Source organism: Cygnus atratus, chromosome 4 (assembly GCF_013377495.2).
Source record: "Cygnus atratus isolate AKBS03 ecotype Queensland, Australia chromosome 4, CAtr_DNAZoo_HiC_assembly, whole genome shotgun sequence".
Taxonomy (NCBI): Eukaryota; Metazoa; Chordata; class Aves; order Anseriformes; family Anatidae; genus Cygnus; species Cygnus atratus.
Genome location: NC_066365.1, coordinates 28,495,097 through 28,509,279, shown reverse-complemented (window position 1 = coordinate 28,509,279; position 14,183 = coordinate 28,495,097). Strand labels below are relative to the sequence as shown.

At 39.6% G+C, this 14,183-nt stretch overlaps 1 protein-coding gene across 3 annotated transcripts in view; it reads right to left on the bottom strand.

Annotated features, from left to right (window-relative positions):
• MARCHF1 (membrane associated ring-CH-type finger 1) overlaps positions 1–14,183 on the bottom strand; it is a 235,334-nt gene that overhangs the window by 21,370 nt on the left and 199,781 nt on the right. For all 3 annotated transcript variants that reach the window (XM_035550499.2, XM_035550508.2, XM_050710439.1), the window contains one exon: positions 2,721–2,901. In XM_035550499.2, the coding sequence (XP_035406392.1) occupies positions 2,721–2,901 (181 nt within the window). The remainder of the gene's footprint in view (positions 1–2,720; positions 2,902–14,183) is intronic.

The window sequence follows — 14,183 nt, the reverse complement described above, 5'->3', positions numbered from 1 at the left end:
TAGTCTCTTATCAAGGAAACAAAATTCCCCAAAAATAAGTCCTTTTTTTTTTTTTTGGTCTTTTTTATTTATTTTTTACTTTTTTTGCTGTTTCCACTCAGCATATGGTAAAGTTGACAGGAGATAATAGCTGGCACTGCCCGTAATGTCTCTGCCATTAAGACCAGAGAATTCCTCATTTTCTATCCTTTTGAGATTTGTGGATTTTTAAATTACTGCTACCAAGCTGGACTTGTGCTGGTGACTCAAGGCTCTCAGGGTCTAGTATACAACCAAGCCTTAGCACAATCTAACACTCTCAAGAAAGTCTCAAAGCTCTAGAGACACCCTTTTGATTTTCAGATCCTATAACAAGAAGACAGGATTGTGGAGAGCTTCAGGTTTATGACCTGCCTGTCTCACTCCACTCTGGTCTCTGGTAACCAGTCTTCAGAAAATCAGAACTCCTTGGAAATGCCCCACAGCTGAGGTTCTGGGCTCCCAGGCTCCTCTTCTTGCATGAAGAACCAGCAAGGAACTCGATGGTGCTTCATTGGATCTTTGCATTTTTTTGCAAAAATGCAAGGCTTCTGTCAAAAGCATTTTAAATGATTTTTATAGAAGATGTTTTGTTGGAAAGTTACCAGGGAACTGTGCTTACTTGGCAAGTCTCTTAATGATCTCTTTCCTCCCTTACCTTGTCTTTGCTACAGCTCTCAAAATGCTTGGTTATAAAAGAGCTCCTCATAAACTGGATAGTGTTTCATAAATCTGAGAAAGACGGTGATGATAGTGTATACACTTACTGAGGATGATACGTTCAGTTTAATATAACATAAGAAAAGTGTCACATTTGAAAGCCATAAATGTAAATAACATAAACAATTTTAACTTTGAAAACTTTGAAAAAAGTTTCCTATTCTTGGTTTCTGAAATGGGTGCAAATCATAAGACATGATCTGTAATTACATGCTGGTTCCATACTGTATTAAAAAATATTTTTTGGCAGTGCATTGAAGAGCGAGGACGTGGCCAGATTTTTACTATCAGTGAGATAAGCTACAGTGCTGTCTTGAGCAGAAGCAAATACATCCTCTTTGAAAGAAGAGGCTCATCTTTGCTGTGCTGGAAATCAAAAACATACCTGAGAAGCAATGATAAGAAACGGCTAAAGAAAAGAATACGTTGTTAATCATTCAATTAAAAAATGACAGACTTGCAGGAATGACATAACCATTCTAAATCCATCAGTATTCCACTAAATTCTTTCCAAGAAAAAAAAAAAGTTAAAGTGGCTACTTCTGATATCAACAGTTATGCACATTATTCACTCCTTTTCACCTTGGATGCTATAAATTGTATTTCCAGATTTTTAAAGACACACTATTATCTAACACAATCAGGAAAAGGCTTCTGCTTAAAATATCTGCATGTTCTCTTAGGGAAAGTAGCAAGTGTATTTGTTAGGTGGAAGGTTAAAGCAAATTCTGTTGAAACAGAAAAATGGAAAGAAAAGATGCTACAGGCAGGGGATTTTATACAATTACCTCCTTCCTGTCACATTATCTAAAGTTTATCTGTTATTACTAAAAATTGAGACAATATAATTAAGTTTTTAGTTATCAGGTTTTTATTTACATCTCTTTCAATTGCTAGTCTACCTGGCAAGATCTACCAGGCACTTGAGAACTGTCCTTTCTTATCGCGGGCTTTGCTCGTCAAATCGGACCCAACTTTCTCCAACTGTTGTTTATCATCAGAGACTTACTAGATAATTTCTCCGGATGAGAAATGAACAGGAATTCTATTTGCTCTTCTTTTCAGAACTGCTACCAGTGGAAGGCTGACAAAACCAAAATGTCTTTTGCCATCAAAACACCATTATATATGCATGTACTAGCTGCAAGCTAGTAGTGTCTACATAAATTTCAATGCAAGATGCTTTGAAAAACATTTTAAATCAAAACTCACCATGTTCTAGATTGACTCAAACTTCAACGATGCAACAAAATCCAAAGTGGATGAGAGCATTTTTAGAGAAAATCTAGAGGAGAAATTATTCGCTCCAAACAAAACAAAACCCACATATGCTTAATAAACTCTTTACTTTCTCTATACTGACAACCCTTGTACCATTAAATTGATTTATCCTGGAAAACAGATGATGAGTGCAGATAACATACATTTGACTTTCAGGATGCAAGGTCGCCCTGTAGTTTAGATTCCATTAACTAATCTTAATGTGCAAGTGATTAATTTGCCCACAAGTGTAACAGTTAGAACAGATGCAGCTAAAATGACTGTCTGTGTTATTTCATAATTGCCATTTCCACAGTAGCATAAGCATCCTTCTCAACTAAAAGTTATGGGCTCAACTAAGAGTTACTGGGTGAGCTGGCCTGTGTTATTCAGGAACAAAATGTGAGGAGCAAGATTTCCTTCTGGCTTAAAAATAGGCAGATCAGCCAATAACAAAAGGCAGAAGATAAAAATTCTAAACGCAAAAAACTATTTTTTGTGCATTTACACTGCATGCACACCAAAAGGGATTCTATTCAAAACACTCTCCTCCTGTAAATTAACTAACCTAAATATAGAAAAAAGATTTCTGGGACTGATTTAATAACAGCAAGTACAAAGCCATTTTGGACAGGTAGATGTTTCTTTAAATGTGCTAGTACTTTGTGCAGCCATTCCAGCCATTTGACATTTAGGTGTAATTAAATTCAAAAGCACCATACCTTCCGAAGAGGTTTGAGCTTGGTCTCCATTATAAAGTCGTACTTGCAGAGTTCACAACAGCGTGTGTCTGAGCTCTTAATCCACTGGTGCAGGCAGGCCTGATGAACAAAGCGTAGGGTCCCTGTGCAGCGACACGGTGTGATGAGGGGACTTTCATCATCTCCCTCACAGTGGCAGATCCTGACAGGAAGGACAGCAACAGCTCGTGAGGGAACTTTCCAGACACTGCTTTTTTATTTTCCGACTTGACATTTGTGAAACACAAGGTACACAACCTTTCAGATTAAGGCCCAGGAACATACTCCTTGTTCCCTTCTGCCACTCAGTAATTTGTCTTCATTTAGCTACTTCCCTTTGAACTTTCTATGTGGGCTGAAGGTGAATTAATACAAATAATACTGTTTTCCCTTTTATGCATGGCAAAACCTCTAAGACAAATATCTGTCGTCTTACAGTTAGGGCTAAGTAGTTCTTGGTCTGTAAGTAATGACAAGAAAATAATCAAAGTCAGCAGAATCTAATGACAAACTGAAAATATCCAGCATGGAAAGTACAAAAAGGTTCTAAGATACCTCTTGGCAGTTACACAGTTAAAAGGACTAGAGAACACTTTTGAGTACTCTGGAGCAATGCATACAGCACACATACACACATGCACACACTTTCTCGGAGGCAGGTATCAAAAAGACATGGTCCTTTCTCATTCTTCATTGCCCCTTTGAAGTAGATATCTGCCTTATCTGGGAAAACAAAAACTACAGCTGTAAGCAGACCCTAAGACAGATGCTGGTTCCAGAACTGTCATTACCATGTAGTGGGATACAAAGCTTTTCACATTGCAGTTTTGCATAAAATAATCAGTGTCCTAAGACCACAATCAGATGGCTTTCTTCTGTGACTTATGTCCAAATGTCTTAGTGATCTTCTTCCATTCCAGACTCCTGATCACATCAGGGAAACATTTGCTCATTGAAACCCAGGCCAGCTTTATCTGCAAGTGTCTCTGTGAGGGCAGAGAAAGCTCAGCAGTAAGCAGAAGTAACCAAAAAACTTAAGTTAAGGAGGGTTCACTTAAACGAAGAGTAACTTCCTTCCATCAACACCTCACAAAAAAACATAACAAAACACCCAAGCCTTCATGAATGTCCAAAGACAGACTGGCATGTAAAGGAAGGGAAAAAAAAGCTGACGCTTGTAAAATGTTACTTCAAAATAGAGAAGTAATAACAACAGCACAGATCCGTGTGTCACGCAAATAAAACGTTCAACTTAGAAACTGAGCACTTAGGAAAGGCACCCTCAGATACGTGCATGCAGAAGTGTCGGAACACGTCTGGTCTGAGGAACAGCTCTTCCCTTTACACAGAAAACTGCAGCCACATCGCTCCTGGGGTAGAAAAAGGGCCCTGTGGTGAGCTAGCAGCCCGGCGAGGAAAGGAGGATCATGTTCTGCACCCCACAGGTGCAGCTGGCACTTAGGGCAGCCCAGCGAAAGACTGGCTACAGCACACACAGGCTGCCACGTCTACGAGCAGGAGGAGAGGGCCATCTCAGTGTCTAAATGAAAGATCTGTGGATCAAGAACAGCTGGTGTTCCTTCACAGCATAGCCTAGAGCCATGAGAAAACAAATCTACAATCACGGGAAAGCAGAACAAAGCTGCTTCGCCAGATATGTAGCGAGAGAGAAAAAAAGCCAGCAAAAAAAATGAATCTCTGGAAACCTGGTACACAAAAGCCAGGTTTTCAGTGTCTGCAGTGGTGCCCATATGCTCTTCAGCATCTTCTACCTCCATGGGAGCAGGGGGAGAAGAAAATACCCACAACTTCTATCTTGGACACCCTGTATTTGAGACAGACATTTTACAAGGACTCCATTTGCAGCCTTTTCTTTACTAACCCGGCCAAGCTAGACACGTCAGTCAGTGGCTTAGTTCTTATGTAGAAACTTGCTGCATGCTGTTTTCTTCTTGAACCTACAGCTTAAGTAAAACGAAATGTTCAAAACACTGAATAGTTATTTCTCTAACAAATGCATTCCCAGCTGAGAGTTAACACAAAAAAAACATTTTCTTTTTAAATTAAAGCTATTTCCCAAAGGAAAGCTAGTATCCTCTGTTTGTTTAAATTCAAGCTATACATAATTTATTTTACAGGCTTAGCATTTACACTGTTTAGAAATTAGACAACTAAACTAGGTGCCCAAGAGTCTTTTTTCTACTTTTACCAGAATTGTTTCAAATTATTTTAAGAGCTAAAATACAAGCCTAAAACTCCACTGGGATCTTCAAATAAAGTGACATTGCGAATCTGAAATGAATAGAAGTATTCTTCAGTAGAAATAGTTTTATTAAAAAAACAGTACATGAATTATATTTTCTATTTGTGCTTTCGTGGTACAGAAGTTATAAGCTAAATGCATAAATAACAGCTTGACATTAAGTATGTACATTATACAGAAGCTCCAACTAAATAATCTAATGACCTCTTCTAGTTTTCTAACCATGAAATATGTAATGAGGAGAAAAACTTCTAATGGAATTAAAGTCCAGAGAAAATAACCAAAGGCACGGTTTTCATTAGCTTGAATGCTCTTTGGTGCAATTCAGCTCTTCATTATTTGTTTATCCAGAAGAAATTAGCTTAGAAGGAATTTGTGGTACCTAAACTCAGAAACGCAGTCTTTAAAGATACCTGGGTGCCCAACGGCTATTGAAGCAAATTGTTGGCTAGCTGTTTAATTTTTTTTTTTTTTTTTTTACAGACTTGGACCAGATAGCTTGTACTAACTTTCTTAGAATGACTACTGAAACAGAATTTCAAGTGTTTTTTCCCCTTGTTGTATTTACTTACCATGTATATCAAAATCATCACAAATCACAGAAAATAAACTGTAAAAAAATGGTTTTGAAAAATACGCTGTGCAAACAGAGCTGAGGTAAGGATACAAAACACAGGCTTATCTGAAGCATATCTAAACCAGGTGGGAGGCAGAGAACTTCAATTCTAGTCGCCTATTTTTTGCATGATCACAGCTGTTCACAATTTTCACCCATGACACAGACACTTCAGAGGCCTGACCTCATCCTGAAAGTAACATTTGCTTACGTACTTCAGAAGTTCAGAAGTGAATTGAATGAAAAAAACCTCTCCACTACAAATCGAAAAATAAATAATAATAATAAAAAGCTAAATCTATAATGATTTATTTACAGGTTATAGCACTCCACTGATCATGGTTAATAGCTGCAGTTTTACCTGCTCAGACAGACCTACAGAACTTGCACACTCAGCTTTTCTCAACTTTCTAGTCTTTCCCTAGAAAAAATGGCCTTCATTATAGAGCAGTACCTTTGACTATCTGGAAATGGAGGGGAGGGAAGGAAGTCAGCTATCTGACTGAATCCCTTTAGTTAGAATCCCTTTGTAGTCATGCACTGAGCCTGCATATTTTTTTGTAGGTTTGGCAGCTTAGTGTTTTAAAGATGCCTGCCTTGCTTGTCAAGGGAAAAAGATGAGTACCATGGCTGTGCTGAGGCCAGGCTCCAAAAACCATGTGTACACCAGACAACAGAGTATATATAGAGAGCTATTAGATGATCATCTGAGCCAGACAGACGTATTTTATTTTATACGCAGCTACAGACACACCCCTACACAATGAGATCAAAGTATTTTTCTTTTAAGAAAGCTCACTATGAAATTTTAGTAAAGAATACTCTAACAATGCAGTCTTTCTTAAGCTTAAGTTTCTGTTTTATATGGCAGTACTTTAATTTCCCAGTAAACTTTCTCTAGCACAGAACTGCTTCTATGACTGCTGCACACAAATGTACCAAATGGAGAAATTTATACCAAAGTTGTGCATACAAATTATTAAAAAATATTAAAACGGTGTTCTTACATAGCAGGTTCATATAATGCAATAAATTAGCAAAAAGAAAAACATATTTTCAGCAAAAATCAAAAATGTTAAATTGAAAACAAAATCAGTCTTTGTGAAGAATTTTGCATAATTCATATAAAAACTGTTGTAGATTTATTGTACGTTGCCTACACGAAACCCAGTTCCTGAACTATTTTATGTTTCTGTTCAATTCATAAAATTTTTAGAGGGAGATGTAAGTACAAATGTGTGGTAGCCCTGATGGGCAGCTAAATTCACCACAACCACTCTCTCACTCTCCTTCCCCAAAGGAACTGTCAAAGGCAAAACAGACTCAACGTATGGAGATTAATATAATTTATAGCCTATCACTAGCAGACTAGAACAGTGACAAAATAAAAGCAAACTAAAAACACCTTCCCCCCATCCAACCTCTTCTACCTCCTCCCCCCAAGGGAGTTTTTTTTCAAAATATTAATTGTATTTAAGGCATAACCAAATGATGCTGAAAGTCTCACAGATAATGCTTGATTGAGAAACTGTATGTGACATACTAAACTTTGTACCAAAATGACTATGTAAACGGAGTAAGTGAAGATACTAGTAATTTAAGTTACACCTCCTTCTTCACTGAAGGGCATATTGACATCATACGTGTATATATATATAATTGACATATATATATATATGTATATCATATATAAACTTCTTATTTATTCAGATCACGAGATGCTGCTTGTCGTGGGTTGATTGTCTTCACAGAGGCTCACACAATGCTGTGTTTTGGATTTTTGATGAAATAGTGGTGACAGCACGCAGACGTTCAGCTGTTGCAGAGCAGCGCTGGCCCAGAGGCGAGGCCTTCCCAGCTCCTCGCGCTGCCCTGCCAGCGAGGGGCCGGGGGTGCCCCAGGAGCTGGAGGGGACCCAGCCAGGACAGCTGGCCCAGGCTGCCCAAAGCGATGTCCCACACCGCCCGGCCTCACGCTCAGCCATGACAGCCGGGGCCGAGGGGGAGGAAGGGGGACCTAGGGAGCGACGCCATTTGTCTCCCTGAGAAGCCGCCCCATGTGAGGAGCCCTGCTGGCCTGGAGCAGCTGGCACCTGCCTGCCGGTGGGAAGCTGCCAGTGGGGCCCGGTCAGGCTTTGCTTTGCGCAGCTTCTGCCTTCCCCACCGAGCTGTCCCTGCCCCAGCCCTGAGCTCTCGCACTTCTACCTCTCCCTTTCTCTCCCCATCCCACCTGGTGAGGGTGGGCAAGCAGACGAGGGGTGCTGAGCTGCCTGACAGGGCTGCACCACAGTAATGCTAAATAAGGAACTCAAAAGTTGGCCGTCTTCAGAATTTTGTATTGTCGCACTCTCTTTAATTCCATGAAAATGAAGTATTTTCCATTGTTTCCCCTCGTCCTGTTCATTGCAAAAGTCATAAGGCAAGAAGGGAAGTACGAAGTGAGATGGGCACAGTTTGTAGACATTGACATGCTAATTGGATTTAGGTTCTTTTTCAAAAAAGCAGCAAGATATTGTGGATAACTGTCCTTCATTTCTCATGGAATTAAGGTTTTTTTGTTTTTTTTTTTTCTTCCATACAAACACTTCTTACATAACCTCATTTTAAAAGGACAACTACAACCTGTGTTAAGCAAAGACTTCACAAGGAAAATTTAAGTTTTCCCTCACAGTGGTATAGTCTGGCAAAATCACAGCAACCAAAATTACGATCTAGAAATGCTAGGTACTCTAAAGTGGTTACTCACCACCTGAGCTGCTTATTTCAAGAGATACAAATAGATTCCAACAGGTTTGAAGCTTTTTCTTCACATGCAAGGTAACAATTTTGCTCTCATTAAAGAGAATAGCTGCTCATCTCTACCGTCATTGGAAAAACAGCAGTTATCCTAACCTGTCTTTCACTAATCCACTTTACTCTTTGGTAATTAAGAAAATAGGCCAATTTCTGTGCTGCTGTAGCAAAGTAGAAAATGCAGGAGTCTTGTTTGCATTGTGAAAATCAGTTGGAAGCACTCCTCTATGTCATTACCTATATAGCTGATTTCCGTAGATGACAATTGTCAAAGCAGGCTGATTAAGGACAGGAATGAATCAGCATGGCCATCCTTGTGCTTCAAGCTATACAAGAATCTCATTGTTATGCACAACACTGATTGAAAAAAGTTTGCAGCAATCCTGCATTACCAGAACTCCTTCAGTGTATTAGAGACCAAGCCGTATGAAGCCATCCAAACAGCCAATACAATTTTCAAGGACTTTTGGCCACTGCCTATAGACAAAGGGTTTAGCTACAGCAAGGTAGTGCAGACAGCTTTCATAGACTTTCTCAAAAATATACCAAAGCATATTTTACCCTCATTTAGCTTATGGATAAGGATTAAAGAGCAGGCCATGTCTGATACCGTTGTGGGTGTTTGCTACAGTCCACCTCATCAGGAAGAGGAAGTAGATGAAGCCTTCTACAGACAGCTGGAAGTAGCCTCACAGTCACAAGCACATGGAGGAAAAGAAGGTGATCCGGAGTAGTCAGCATGGATTCACCAAGGGGAAATCATGCTTAGCCAACCTGATAGCCTTCTATGATGGGATGACTGGCTGGCTAGATGATGGGAGAGCAGTGGATGTTGTCTACCTTGACTTCAGCAAGGCTTTCAACACTGTCTCCCATAAAATTCTCATAGGCAAGCTCAGGAAGTGTGGGATGGATGAGTTAATGGTGAGGTGGATTGATAATTGGCTGGATGGCAGAGCTCTGAGGGTTGTGTTCAGCAGTGCAGTCTCATGGGAGGCCTGTAGCTAGTGGTGTCCCCTAGGAGTCAGTACTGGGTCCAGTCTTGTTCTGGTTACTTATCAATAACCTGCATGACAGAACAGAGCGCACCCTCAGCAAATTTGCTTATGACACAAAGCTGGGAGGAATGGCTGATACCCCAGAGGGCTGTGCTGACATTCAGAGGGACGTGGACAGGCTGGAGACTTGGGCAGTGAGGAACCTCATCAAGTTCAACAAGTGCAAGTGCAGGGTCCTGCACCTAGGGAGGAATAATCCCAAGCACCACCACAGGCTGGGTGCTGGCCTGCTGGAAAGCAGCTCTGTGGAGAAGGGCCTGAGAGTCCTGGTGGACAGCAGGCTGACCATGGGCTAGCATTGTGCCCTTGTGGCCAAGAAGGCCAACAGGATCCTGGGTGGCATTCGGAAGAGTGCTGCCAGCAGATTGAGGGAGGTGATCCTGCCCCTCTACCCTGCCCTGGTGAGGCCTCATCAGAAGTACTGTGTCCAGTTCTGTACAAGAGGGACAAGGATCTCCTGGAGCGAGTCCAGCGGAAGGCTACTAACATGTTTAGAGGGGCAGGAGTATCTGTCATAGAAGGAGAGGCTGAGAGAGCTGGGCCTATTTAGGTTGGAGAAGTCTAAGAGTGTATCTGATCAATGTGTACAAATATCTGAAGGGAGGGTGTCAAGAGGATGGGGACAGACTCTTTTCAGTGGTGCCTAGTGACAGAATGAGAGGCAATGGGCACAAACTGAAACACAGGAAGTTCTGGGTGAGTATGAGAAAAAACTTCCTTACTGTGAGGGTGACAGAGCACTAGAACAGGCTGCCCAGAGAGGTTGTGGGGTCTCCTTCTCTGGAGATATTCGGAAGCCGCCTGGATGCCATCCTGTGCAACCTGCTCTAGGTGACCCTGCTCAGCCGGGGGATTGGACCAGATGACCTCCAGAGGTCCCTGCCAACCTCAGCCATTCTTGAACAAATTTGCTTTAAAAGCAGGCTTTAAAAGCAGGCTCCTTATCTGAACTTATGGAGATCCCTTCAGTAACAAAATTAGCAGGAGCTTTGTGATTGGCACGTTTTCTGCCACTTTCTACACACTGTGACCAAAAGCATAATAATAAATTAATGCCAGTGCCCAATACCCATACTCTCATTTTCTTCTTTCTTTCAGGAAATCTACCTGTAGAATACAAATGCCTTCACATTTTAAATAGATCTCCCTAGTAAAATGCGAAAATAGTTTCTCTATATAAACATGCTTAAGGAGGATATTTCAGAAATAATATTATTTTAGATGAGAAAGGACTGAAAACACAGTCAAAATCCTGCCCATCACAGGAAAGCATATCTGGACTCATAATGATTATGCAAAGCTAGATTGTTACCCAGTCTGATGGATACATATCATAGCTAGATCTAACTGTTACTGAAGAGAGCTTATTTCAGGGAGAAAGAGCATAGCTGAAAAATGTTGGATGAAGTGAATCCCTAGCGTTGGTTTTGGCTGTGCAGATTAATAGCTGCCAGCATGAATTACCATGTGCTCCTAGGCTATCTTAATTGGACCAAAAGGAAATATTTCCACAGGTTTGCAAAAGATTTCCCCAAATAGCTTGTTACTGTCTAGTAGTCTAAAAAAAAAAAAAAAAAAATTGTTCATCTGTCCCCAAAAGGATATTTTCTTTCTGCCAGCTAATATGGTGCTTACAGAACACCATAGCTAGAACCTAAAACTGTAAAGCAAACACTTTATGAACTCACAGAAAATAAGTAACTCATTCATAAAAAAAATAAACTGAAAAAATATCTAACACTGTTCCTGCATAATTTATCATTAAACAACAACAAAAAAAATCAATAAATATGTTCACCTAGCAATTGACTACAGCATGCCATGTTTCTCTTGCTTTTATTTTGCAAGCTTCTTTTTTTCTGATCTCATTTCCATTTTATTCCACTGTTAAATCATAAAGTGATCTAAATGCCAAATTGGTCTTCCTCTCCATTTAAACATAGTGTGAATGAAGCACATTAATTCTGCATACCGAATGTAATCAATTTGTATACCTCTTCCCTGTCAAACCTGCCCTTCCATTATACCATACAGTCAGCTGCCTTTATCTGACTAGAGAAAAACACATTTTCAAAATGTTGCACCACACCAGTATAATTTCATAACAGTTTAGGCAAAGCTTTCTCTTGATTTCTCTAAACGTGATCAAAATTTTAAGAGACCCAAGAGCAAACTACATTAGCAAAAGCACACTATATCATTTATTTTGTCAACATTTCTTGTCCTCTATTAATATTCCGTTATAGGTGATAAAAAGGATATCTAACTATCTAAAGAGTTACAAGTAATTTCTGCCTCAGATGCACTGTCACTGCATCTCAGCATATGTGTCAGACAAGATTTACTACACTGAACATGAGCCTAAGAAACTAAGGACTGTGATTTAAAAAAGGATTTTGATTTCTTTCTGCCTGCCCAGTTAAAGTCAAATCTTTAAATAACTAAGCTCCATACAGAATGCATACTATCTTTCAGTATTTAATAATGGGACCCTTAAAACCTCCTCTCATCCAAACTTACTGGCAGGATGCAGTGCTATTAAAACTATTTGCATTAACTAGATTGTAGATTAAAACAAAACAAAACAAAACAAAACAAAAAAAAACAGGTTTTGAGAGAAAGAAACAGAAACCAGGAGTCACTTCTTCCTGTGTATGTGACCCTAACCACAGCAAAGACATGCTTGCTTGCTTTCAGCTATTCTTGCATTGTTCCAAACCATGGAGAGCTTCCAAAAGAGACTGCATAACCAGATGGCTAAAGAGGTGACAGATGGGGCTTTGAACCATCAGGCAAAGAAAAGAATTAACCAGGATTTCATACTGATTCATAGGCTGATGAACCACTAGACCATCATCTAGGCGAGGAGATTCCTATAAAAAAGTCACCTTGTAAAAAGAAGGCTTTAAACAGGAAAGTAAGCAGCAACAATAATTCTTTTGAGCAGCCAACATGCAGGACAAGGTTCAGAGATCTGGCTCCTAATGAGGGAATGTATCATCTTGAGACCCTGAGGAAGATGCTAACATCCCAGAGAGGAGCAGGTTAAACACCGTCTTCAGTTAAACACTACAGGCTGGCAGTTCAGCATCCTTCACTTCTTGGTGATTTTTGAGGAATCTGGATGGTATTTCAAGTCCGTGTATTCTGCGCTACAGTTTCAATTATTTATTGGATCCAGTTTCACTGTTTCAGTATAAATACTTCAAATGAGTATTCACTTTCAATGGTAGTATTCAAGTCTATACATCTATCCTCTGTTTATCTCTCTCTGCTTTCCTCAAGTCCAATCTCTGAAGACTTGTTCCCTCCCAAGAGGCTTTCTGCCTGTTGATTCTCGAGCACTCTGCTACATGAATAATGGAGGACCTAAGGTTTTTGTGCAAGACCTGCACATTTGCAGGTTCTGCAAAGTACTATTACGGAAAAAAAAAATGTTAAAACACTTGATTTCACAGAGATAAACTACTTAATCTTACTGTCTCGTCAAGGGCAATGTACACCATTTCTTCCTATCTATGGTTGTGTTAACACACAGAAATACCCATATTAATCATCTTCTAAGTTTATAACTGCCTTTCAAATAATTCTCTAGCTTTTTAAAGCTGATTTTTAAAAGTGATACTTAAAGTAGATTCTGCAGATTTCTTTAACCAACCTCATTAACTCCCTTACCACTTCTAGCCATTCTTAACAGTCTTCATGTATGTGCTGCTCTATTTAAAAGTAATTTCTAATTATCATTATCTAATGATGTCATTCCTTTACCTGACTACATAGAGAGTCATCGTGGAGTTAAAAAATCAGCATTGTACTTCTGATATGTACCTTTTCGTAGTGAGGAATTCCATCTTGTTTATATGTGTGTGACTTCTTTCAGCTAACTATAGCTCAGTGTTATTGCTGCAATGACTGCATTAGTGCTACAAAAAGATTTTCCACTGCAAACATAACTAGTCAAACAGAATTCTTCCATCATAAATAATAAATATACCACACCATTAATTCAGTGTCAATACACAAATGATATGCTTATGATACACTAACTGCTACTGTAATATCAACTAACACTTCTTCTTTCCTTGGTAGTTCCTATGTGAAAAACGATGGGACAAAATCCTCCTAATCCATTCACTTTATTGTGTCCCAAACACAGCTTTTATCTTCATGGAGATTACCCTTGATGATACTTCTAAGGTTGCTCCTCAAGCCCCATGGCAAATTGCAGAGTAAAATATACATGAGGAAAATCTCAGAAACAAGGCAAATTAGGAAAAGGGGAACTGTACGATTTCGAAAGCCTACTTTGTGAAACTCAAAAATACACAAATAAATAAATAAAAAGTAGGTGCTATTACAACTCACACTGCCAGAACTTATGCAGTTGTCCATAATCACAAAAGCAGAAACCTTGCCTTCTAATGAACTCAAGAAGAAAGGAATTAGTTCAGGGAAAGGGTTGTAAAAATCATCATTAATGTCATGTCATTGTTTCATCATTTTGGAAACTGAGAAACAGTGACACTAGAAGGGGAAATGTCTCACTTGAAGTGACCAAGAGGTCTGCGTTAGACTAGCTGAAGCATGTATTGTGCCACAGTACTACACTTTTTTCTTTGTCACTAATGTGCTTATGTTAGAACAGGATGTGTCCTGTCGCATTCCCACTCATACAGCTATATGCTCATAGGAGAAACTGCTTACAGCCTTAAGTGC